Source organism: Mus pahari, chromosome 19 (assembly GCF_900095145.1).
Source record: "Mus pahari chromosome 19, PAHARI_EIJ_v1.1, whole genome shotgun sequence".
Taxonomy (NCBI): Eukaryota; Metazoa; Chordata; class Mammalia; order Rodentia; family Muridae; genus Mus; species Mus pahari.
In genome coordinates, this window is record NC_034608.1 from 32,162,350 (window position 1) to 32,173,034 (window position 10,685).

The following is a 10,685-nucleotide window of genomic DNA, read 5'->3' on the forward strand; positions in this document are numbered from 1 at the left end:
TNCGCACCACGATGTACAACGTCCACAAGCAGCATGGTGCTAGGAGATCACTGATCCTGAGAGATCCTCCTGCCAAAGAAGTTCGCAGAAGTTTCCCTGTCTTTTCCTAGCCTGAACTTTTCACGACGAGGACCTGTGGGTGTGTGGCCAGCTGTCCACAGCATCTCAAGCGGCTGGCATGCCTTGGCTTCATTCACATCTTATCCTGAGTCTGACTCAAACACAGCTGATGTGTTGACAGCCCCTAAATCATGTGCTCTGTGCCCGTCCTAGCCTTCATTTAACCAGAGTTGAGCAGGGAGTGGTATCTACCAATTCTGTACTCCAAGTTCTGGATACCAAATGTTACAAAGGCCAGAATTCTGAAATAAAAACAATATTGTTATTCTTTTTGAGTCTTTTGGGTTCGTAGGGAAAGTTTACCCAAGACAGATTAAAAAAAAAAATAATAATAACTTGTGTCATGAAAACGAACCTTAAAAATGAATAGCTTGGGCTGGTGAGATGGCTCAGTGGGTAAGAGCACCCGACTGCTCTTCCAAAGGTCCAGAGTTCAAATCCCAGCAACCACATGGTGGCTCATAACCATCCATAACAAGATCTGACTCCCTCTTCTGGAGTGTCTGAAGACAGCTACAGTGTACTTACATATAATAAATAAATAAATCTTTAAAAAAAAATGAATAGCTTAAAAATGACCAAGACTTTGTATAACTGAGCCTCAAGTCAACTGAAGAAGAAAAAGAAAATCTGCCATCTGAGCTGGAGTTATTGATATGTTGTTATAAGATTTTTATTACTTTTTTAACATTGTTATAAATGATTCAAAAGAAAGACAGGACCAAAAGTGTTTGCCTTTAATCCCAGCACTTGGGAGGCATAGGCAGGCAGATTTCTGAGTTCGAGGCCAGCCTGGTCTACAGAGTGAGTTCCAGGACAGCCAGGGCTACACAGAGAAACCCTGTCTCAAAAACAAACAAACAAACAAACAAAAAAAACCAAAAAAGAAAAAAGAAAAGAAAAGAAAAAAGAAAGTAAAGAAAGGAAGAGCGCGGCAGGTGGCAGATGAATGTGAAAGCAGACGCTGGTTCATTCTAGTCTGTTCTGGCAAAGGAGATGGACGGTCTTTGGCCTCCTTTTGCTTGTTTTCTTCCGGAGCTGGGAGCTGCGTTGCTCTCCTCCAGACAGCAGCAGTGAGCTAATCAAGACCCAAGACAGCCGCTGGGGCGGAAGGAGAGTCTAGCTAGCTGTCTCTTAGGCTCCCTCATCTTTTGTTCAAAAGCCTCCACAGGCTGAACGGGGCTCTCCTCAGCCCTGGGTGCCATGGCAACCGTCACATGACCCCACAAACAGCTCTGCCGGGGCTATGCTGCCGCCTCCTCCTCTCTGAAGGGACGCTGGAGTTTGTGATTTGAGATGCATAGTGTCCCCCGGCTGACCACCCCTTGGGCTAATAGGGATCTGCAGAGAGCCTGGGAGAAAACTTACCAGGACCACAGGAAAAAGGTAGGGAGACAGCTGGAGCCTTGTGCTGGGCCTGGGGTGCCAGGCATAGCCCAGGGAAGTCAGGCGTGGATTCAGAAGGTCAGAATGGCAGAGTGTCTTTTTAACTAAGGAAATGTTTTATTTCACGTGTACGAATGTTTTGCTTTCATGTATGTCTGTGTACCACATGCATACATACCTAGTGCCCATGAAGGCCAGAAGGCACTAGATCCCTTGGAACTGAAGACAACGACAGTTGTGGGTGCTGGGAACCAAACCCAGATTCCCTGGAAGAGTAGCCAGTGCTCGTGACCTTGCTAAGGGTCTCTCCAGCCCTGGAAGGACGGTTCTTAAGAGGGCTTATCATTATGTCACCAGTGAACAAGATTTCCACAAACTTAGAGTCAAGACCATCCCATCCCCAAACACAGCGTGCATTCCTGATGTATCCAACTTCCCCAAAAATACTTGAAACCATCTTAAGATAAAAGGACCTGATGTGCACTCCTGGGCCACATTACATGTACCAGAAGGAACTATAATCTGCCTGCACCTGGAGGGGGGAGAGGCATGTGCCCACTTCTCCCTGGATAAAGAATGTCACGATGGAGTTCAGCCTAGCTGCCCAGCATCCTTAGGCTAACCACATTTCCTTAGCTGTGTTGGGAACACTGGAGGGAGGATGTTCTTAGATCTGGAAACTTCAGCAATAGGGTGATCCCCTTCACTAATTTCCAATGATTACCCAGGTACCAAATAGATATTCAACCCTGTTTCCTTCTGAAGTCTCAGGTGACACCCTAAGAAGTCGACTCTTTCCGGGCTCATGTGATACTCCAGCCTCACCCCTCCCTTGCTTGCCTCTGCCCCCACCTCACCAGCCCCTTGAAGCCCCCACGTAGCACTCCTCCGAAGCTCTGTAGAGGGCCTCAGCTTACTTCCTTACTTCTCATTCTGAGGCCACCTCTGGAGAGAACTTCTTCTGATCCCACTGTAAGCAGCACACCGTGGCCTTCTGCTCTCTTGGCCGCGCCACCGTGGTGGTTGCCCAGGTTCATCAGGGGACACCTGTCTCGCCTGCTGGCTGTGGCGTTAGTGACCTGAGTAACTACTTAAGCTCTCACTGCTCATTAGGAGGCTAGAGGCAGCAAACTGTTGTCTCTCCCAGTGATCTTCCAGCCTAGCCCTGTAGGAACCTTGCTCTGTTTATCCCGTGAACTGGCCCAAACCCCAGGAGATAAGCTGTCACCCTGTGCTTATGTGACTCTGCCCCGCAGATACTGTAACACAAAGATGTTTTTGATGGTCACTGAGGAAGAAGGGGGCTGACTGGGCAAATGAGACTCACGGAGGAAGACGGTAGACTGGAGCCCTGAGGTGTCTAGAAGACTGTAGACTGGAGCCCTGAGGTGTCTAGAAGACTGTAGACTGGAGCCCTGAGGTGTCTAGAAGACGGTAGACTGGAGCCCTGAGGTGTCTAGAAGAAGCATTGGGTTATGGCACAAATATCTAAGTCTCTGGAATGCCCCAGGAGCTTATCATTCATTTTTTTAAAAGATTTATTTATTCATTTTATGATTATGAGTGCCCTGTCTTCATGCACGCAAGAAGAGGGAATCAGATCCCATCACAGATGGTTGTGAGCCACTATGTGGTTCCTGAGAATTGAACTCAGGATCTCTGGAAGTGTAGCCGGTGCTCTTAACCACTGGGCCATCTCTCCAGCCCGCTTGGGGGGTTTTAGAGAACCTGTGGACCCTGGGGTCCACAGCCTTGCACAGAGGTGACTGTGCTAACATGTGAGAGGGCGCACCGAGAGTCTGAGAAGGAAAGGCAAGAGTCTCACAAAGATGGGAAGGGAAGTCACACAAGGTCAAGGAGCCCGCCTTGGACACAGCTGATCAAACAGCTAAAAGGGGGTGTCGGGAGGGATCTCACTGAGGGCGTATCATAGAAGGCACACCAGCTGAGAGTGTGGAGAGGGCTGAACGTCAGACAGTGGAGGCTAGCAGCTGGTGTGAAGCACCCATAGGCACAAGACGAGGGAAGGGGACTGTCATAGCCAGGGTTTTTACTAATGGGATAAAACACCATGGTCCAAGCAACTGGGGCAAGGAAGGGTTCATTTGGCTTACATTTCCACATCACCGTCCATCATCCAAGGAAGTCAGGGCAGGAACTTAAGCAGAGGCCATGGAGGAGCGCTGCTGACTGGCTTGCTCTCCATGGCTTGCTCAGGCTGCTTTCCTATACAACTCAAGACCACTGCCCAAGGGTGGACCCACCCACAGTAGACTGGGCCTTCCCACATCAATCATTAATGAAGCTGCATTCTACAGAGCTGCCTACAGGCAATCAGATGGAGGCATGTTCTCAGCTGAGGTTCCTATTCTGAGATATGTCTAGGTTTGTGTCAAGTTGACAAAGAGTCAAGCAGCACTGGGATGAGGTGTGACTGTGGTCTGGATAACAAGGGTCCTGGTGGGTGAAGACAGACATGAGCAGGTGGGAGATGGAGGATGAGGAGTGGCAGAGGATGGAGAGCCGTCTCTTCTATCCCAGGCACAGCCAGTCTGGACAGAACCAACCCCTGTTTCATGTGAAGAATAGAGATCTCAGCTGTTCAAGTAGTCAGTGCTAGGCTGAGAATATCTGAGAACACAGTTTGATGAAATAGAGAAAAGAGAAAGCTGTACCCCAGCCTCCAGCCCTCAGCCGCCAGCCACCAACCTCCAGCCTCCAGCCACCAGCCACCAGCCCCCAGTCTCCAGCCTCCAGCAGCACCACAGAGCCCCTCCTCAGCCAGTAGCACCATGGCTCAGCCATCCTTCCGTTCACTGCTCCTTTGGAAATGTTTCCTTCTCCGTCCTGTTCTGTCTGGCACCCTTGCTCTGATGGGCTTTCCCTGCTGTGGAGGAACTGCAAACCTGAGGCTGCATTGCCAGAGCCTGTATTGATCTGTTCCTTATGCTCTAACAAGACACCCCAGAGTAGACAACTTATAACAGCAGACTTCTGTTTCTTTCTGTCCAAGAGGCTACACGTTGAAGATCAAGTCTCTGGATGCCTGAGTGTTTCCACCATGGCAGCCTCAGTGGGACAAGAGAAAGAAGGGCAGGCAGATTTCTGGTGATTATTCTAGAAGGGCTTTGATTTCATTCATGAGGAAAGAGCTGTCATGATTTAATCACTTCGCCAAAGGCTCCACTTCTTAATGCCACCGTGGGAAGGATTACACCCGAGGCATGAATCACAGAACAGAGTTAATAGCAACCTTCAAAACTGAAATCAAAGAGAACGAAGGACCAAGGAAAAAGAAAAAGAAAAACAACCCTGAATTTCCTAATGAGGTAGGACAAGAACAGAGGAGTGGTACACCAGTAATTAAAGTACCAAGAGGAGAAGAGAGGGAGGAGAGGAAGAGGTGATAAGAAGGAACAGTGAGGGACAGGGTCTCCCAGATTCATATCAGACACTACAGCAGAGATCCAAGGAGCCGGAGATGCCATAAAGGATGAATCTCGAGCTATGCATAGGCATATCACAGTTGAACTTCAGAAAAGCAAGAAAGTAAAGAACCGATCTCAGGGGCTGGCTAGGTGGCTCAGCAGGTAAGGAACCTTCTGCCAAGTCTCAAATTCAAACCTGGATTTGATTCTTGGCACCAAATGATGGAAGGAGACAACCAACTCCCACATGTCCTCGGACAGGCTATGGACAGTGTGCGTGCACACAACACACACACACACACACATAATAAGAAAAGGTTCAAATACAGATAGTAACAGTGGCCTGGATTATGTATGTCTGTATACTTCGATGATACAGGAGCAGGAGGGAAGTAACATAACTTAGTTGTTATAAAGTACAACACTACTCATGATTCCTGGTAATGCTAATTGAAAATGGACATGGAATAGTTTTAAGTGTATGTGACAAACTGCATGGGAAACTGTTAAAAAATCTCTTTAACTGATGTGGCTAGAGAGATGGTTCAGTGGTTAAGACGGCTGGCTGCTCTTGCAGAGAGAGGACTTAGGGTCGGCTCCCAGGACCCACATGGAGATTTACAACCTCCTGTAACCCTAGTTCTAGAGGATCTGATGCCCTCTTCTGGCCTTCTCAGGCACATACAATATGCATACACATGCAACATGCATACACACATGCAGGCAAAACACTTGTACACATAAAATAAAATACATATTTTTAATCTCAAAGTGAGAAAAGGCAGAAAACTAGTATAAAACCAAAAAAATAAGGAGCAAAGGACTAGGTTGATGTATAGACACAGCAAATGTAATAATGAATCCAATTGTAACAACAAACACTTTGCATGTCTATAGCCTAAATCAGCAGTTCTCAACCTTCCTAATGCTGCGACCCCTTAATACTGTTCCTCACCTTGTGGTGACCCCCCAACCATAACATTATTTTCATTGCTACTTCATAACTATAATTTTGCTACTGTTATTAATGGTGATATAAATGTCTTTGAAGATAGTTTGACAAAGGGGTCATGACCCCAGGATGAGAACTGCTGGTCTAAATGCACCAGTTAAGGGACAGAGATGGAGACCCATGAGAGCGTCACCAGGAGAAGGTTCTTGCCACCAAGCCCAGGACCTGAGCTTGATTTCCTGGAACCCACATGGTGAGAGGAAAGAACCAACTTCTGCACGTTATCACACATCGATAGGTAAATAAATGTTTAAAAATGCAAATTATCAAAGTAGATCAAAAATATATTTAACCATTTCTTCGTTGACTGAAGAAATTCACTTCAGTATAGAGTTGTATAGATTACAAATAAACGCATGGAAAAGAACACAGCATGTTAACGTTGATTAAGGGAAACGAGGACAACGGCTTTTAATCTTAGGCAGAGCAGACTTTACAAAGAATCTTACTAGGGATTTGAAAATTCTTGCGCAAGGGCAAGGGGGATCAGCTAACCCTTCAAAAAAGTAGTAGTCCTTAACATGTATGCAGCTGGCACTAGCACATCATGCCACTACCTGGAGCAGAGAGAGAACTGCAAGAGAAAGTTCCGAGTTGTAAGGTGAGGGCACCGGAAGGGTGGTGGAGGCTGAGAGGGATCACCGTGCGTTATATGGATGTGTGCAAACAACAGCCATTCAACATGTGCTGGTTTTAAAAGGGGGGAGAGGGAGAAAGACATGACGCTACCATCGCTGCTGGAGATTTTAATGCCTCCCTTCAGAAATAGATAACCAGGCAGAAAATCAGTAAGGAAATATTTGAACTTGGTTAACACTATCAGTCCGTCGGATTGAAATCTATAGGTGACTCCACCCAATAGCAACATAAGATGCATTTTCCTCAAGTTTATCTAGAATGTTTACTAATATAGACCACATCCCAGGCCATAAAACACACCTCAGTAAACCTGACAGGTTAGAAATCATACGATGTTTGTTCTCAAATCACCGTGAGATTGAGCTAGAAAAGAGTAATAGGATGGTAACTGAAGAAACTCCCAAACATGAGAAGTTAAACCCTCTACTTGAAAGTAACACATGGGTTAAGGAAGATATCTTAAGAGAAATATATAGACGAATACTTTCCATTTATTTTATGTGTGTGTGTATTTGTGTGCACACCTGCACATCTGTATGTGCCTGCAGGAGTTGGTTCTCAATCTCTATCATGGACCCTAGGGATTGAGCATAGGTCATCCGGCTTGGTGACAAGTGCCTCGATCCCCTGGGCCATCTTGCCAGCCCTCCAAAGAAAACTTTTAAATGTTTTGAACTAAGTAAAAATGAAATACGGCTTCTCAAAATGTGTGAGATGTGATGAAAATGGCATCGAAGGGGAACCTGCAGTACTGAGGGCATAGGTTTGCACAAAAGAGGAACAAGCTGAGCATGGTGGCACACTCCTTTAATCTCAGCACTTGGGTGGCAGAGGCAGGAGGGTCTCCGTGAGTTCAAGACCAGTCTGTTCTACATAGCAAGTTCCAGGCCAGCCACGGTCACATAATGAGACCTTGCCGCAAAAAGACAAGGGCATGGGGAGTTAAATACAAAGTTAGGCGACATAGAGAAATGAGCAAATCAGGAAATTAAATGAGATATATCCCTTGAAAGTTGATTCTCTGAAAAGGTCGCTAAAATATATGGTTTCTGTGCAGGCTCGCGAAGAACAAATCAAGGTGACACAAATTACTATGTGAGAAAGAAAAGAGACAACCCCAGTTCAGACAGCATGGACACAGGCTGGGGTGTAGCTCAGCGGCAGAGCATTTACCTGGCATGTGCAAGGTCCTGGGTTTGATTCCCGATGCAACAAAAACCAGAGACCCTGAAACAGGCCTACATCTATTAAAATATTGACTCAACAATTCATGGAAATCTCGGAGGCCAGATGGATTTGCTAATCAATTTTTTCAGATATTTAAGGAAAAGGTTGAGCTAATTTTCTATGGTCTCTTTCCTAGAAACAGAAAGATTTCCTAATTCTTCTCAGGAGGCCAGTGTTACCTAGTAACCCAAACCGGGTAAAAATGTCATAAGAAAACCATATACCAATAACAAATGGAGATAGATGTAAAAATCTCAACAAAACACTACAAAATAGAATCCAACATTGTTTTAAAAATGATATACCATAACCAACTGGGATTCATCTCCAGTATGCAAAGGTGGGTGATTATTCAAATAACAATTAATATAATCCATTATACAACAGGAGAAAGTGAAGAGAGGTGAAGGAAGGAAGGAAGGGGGAAGGAAAAAAGGAAATTAAATCACAATCAAGTTGGAGGACTAGAGATATGTATGTCTTTTAGGCATAGTTTAAAACTATAGTCATCAGAATGGTATGGTATTGCTCAAAGCATAGTCAACTAGATCAGTGGTATAGAATAAGGAACCAGGAGCTGGAGAGATGGCTCAGAGGTTATGAGCACTGACTGCTCATCCAGAGGTCCTGAGTTCAATTCCCAGCAACCACATGGTGGCTCACAACCAACTGTAATGAGATCTGATGTCCTCTTCTGGTGTGTGAAGAGAGCAACAGTGTACTCACATAAAATAAATAAATCTTAAAAAAAAAAAAAAAGAATAAGGAACCGGAAATAAGCACAAAGATAATTATAATCACATAATATTTCACAAAAAGTCAAAAGCAATATATTGGACAAAAACAATCTCTTCAGTAAGTAGTACTGAGTCAACTAAACATCCGTGTGCAAAGTAGTAGTAGTTGTCATCGTCGTCGTCGTTGACGTAGTAATCTAGACTCAGAACCTGCAACTCTCACAAGTATTAAGTAAAAAATTCACCATGTGTCTAAATGTAAAATGCAAAGCCATCACACTTCTAGGAGATAAAAGATGGAAATTCAATGACCTTTGGAATAGGGATAATTTGTATATACAAACCAAAGAAAGGTGTAGTTCATGAAAGAAATAACAGACAAACTGGGCTTCATCAAAATTAAAAAAAAAAAATGCTTCCACACTATGGAAAACAATGTTGGGAGAGACAAACCTGGAGAAAGGCTTGTAAAACATGTATATGATAGTTGGTGTTTTCCAAAATGTACAAATAACCCTTAAAACTCAACACTAAGAAAACAGTCTAACTTAAATATTGGGCTTAAGACTGAACAGACATCCCCAGATCATATATGCAGACAATATGGGCTATAGGAAAATGCAAGCTGGGCGTGGTGGCACACGCCTTTAATCCCAGCACTCGGGAGGCAGAGGCAGGCAGATTTCTGAGTTCGAGACCAGTCTGGTCTACAGAGTGAGTTCCAGGACAGCCAGGGCTATACAAAGACACCCTGTCTCGAAAAAAAACAAAAAACAAAAACAAAAACAAGAAAATGCCCCACGTCATTTCATGTGGAAAAGATAGATTAAAGCGATAATTAGACAGCATTACACTCCCATTAGAATCCCCATCCCCCAGGAGCCTCCACATGGCATCTATTAGAAGCCGCCACCAGACTGTCCCTTGGGTCCTTAATGATGCTCTCACAGGCGTGCATGATCAAGTCACTTAGCACTGGCGACCAGCTTAGCCTTCACCCCTCCTCTCCTCAGAGAGGTAGAGGACTAGGACCAGAACTTCTAGCTCGCTACAATTTCACCATCAGTCCCCCAGTGGCTGGTCTATTTGAGGCCAGGCAGGAGCCTTCTCACCAGCTGGCTTGCTGACCACCGACAAGAAGACACCCGGGGCTTTAAGGAGTTCCAGGAGTCCGGTTCTGTAATGACAGGAAAGAGAGAGGGGACTGAGTGTATGTCTTCCCACACCTGTGTAGAGAACAACAGAAGATGACAGGAGAAGACTCTGACAAATATAAAGCGTGCAATATTGTTGGCGATAAACGCCTAATACACAAAGTTGGCAATTTCCCTTGAGTTATTTTGTATCATTAGACCTGATAGGCCATGTATAAACACTCAGGAAACACTGGAAAGAAAGTATGATTCCAAGATGCTAACCTACGATACAGATGCTAACACCACAAGGCCTCTGGACCTAAGCGTGTAACAGTGCTAAACACGGACAGGACCCAGAACAAAGGCACAGTAGATTCAGTCTCAAATGCATATGAAAATCAGAAGACAGTCAAAGTGGCGACACTGCAGACTCTGTGCGGACAGAAGTAGTCTCCTCGCCGTTCCACAGGCTGGGAGCAAGCAGCAAGAGGCAGATACATAACACAGATAATAGATAGGTAATAGAGAATAGAGAATATACTAATTCATTATATATTACATATTATAATTATGCTATACTTATATATTCTATTTATTATATTATGTACTATATTATTGTATAATTACTATATTATATGTTGTATTATTATATATTCTATATCCTATAGAATATATAATTTATATATGTTGCTGTAACTTGATTGTCTGCTCCCAGCCTAATATATATTATATATAATTATATATATTTATATAAAATATATTATATATTTAAATATATAAATAAATAAGTGTATTATCTATTTATATAAAGTATATAAATATAAATATAAATTATATATAAAATGATAAATACATAATATATGTAATATATAATTATATAACATATAGTATTATACTATATGTATGTTACTTAAATTATATATATATAAAGTATTTAATATATGTTTGCCGGGCATGGTGGCGCATGCCTTTAATCCCAGCACTCGGGAGGCAGAGGCAG

At 44.0% G+C, this 10,685-nt stretch overlaps 1 protein-coding gene across 3 annotated transcripts in view; it reads left to right on the forward strand.

Annotated features, from left to right (window-relative positions):
* Positions 1 to 1,344: 1,344 nt before the first annotated feature.
* Cfap97d2 (CFAP97 domain containing 2) overlaps positions 1,345 to 10,685 on the forward strand; it is a 26,450-nt gene continuing 17,109 nt past the window's right edge. For 2 of the 3 annotated variants that reach the window (XM_029532264.1, XM_029532265.1), the window contains exon 1: positions 1,403 to 1,506. In XM_029532264.1, the coding sequence (XP_029388124.1) occupies positions 1,417 to 1,506 (90 nt within the window). In that variant the 5' untranslated portion in view covers positions 1,403 to 1,416. Of the gene's footprint in view, positions 1,507 to 10,685 lie in introns of all 3 variants that reach the window. The other variant, XM_021219933.1, reaches the window with a different exon arrangement.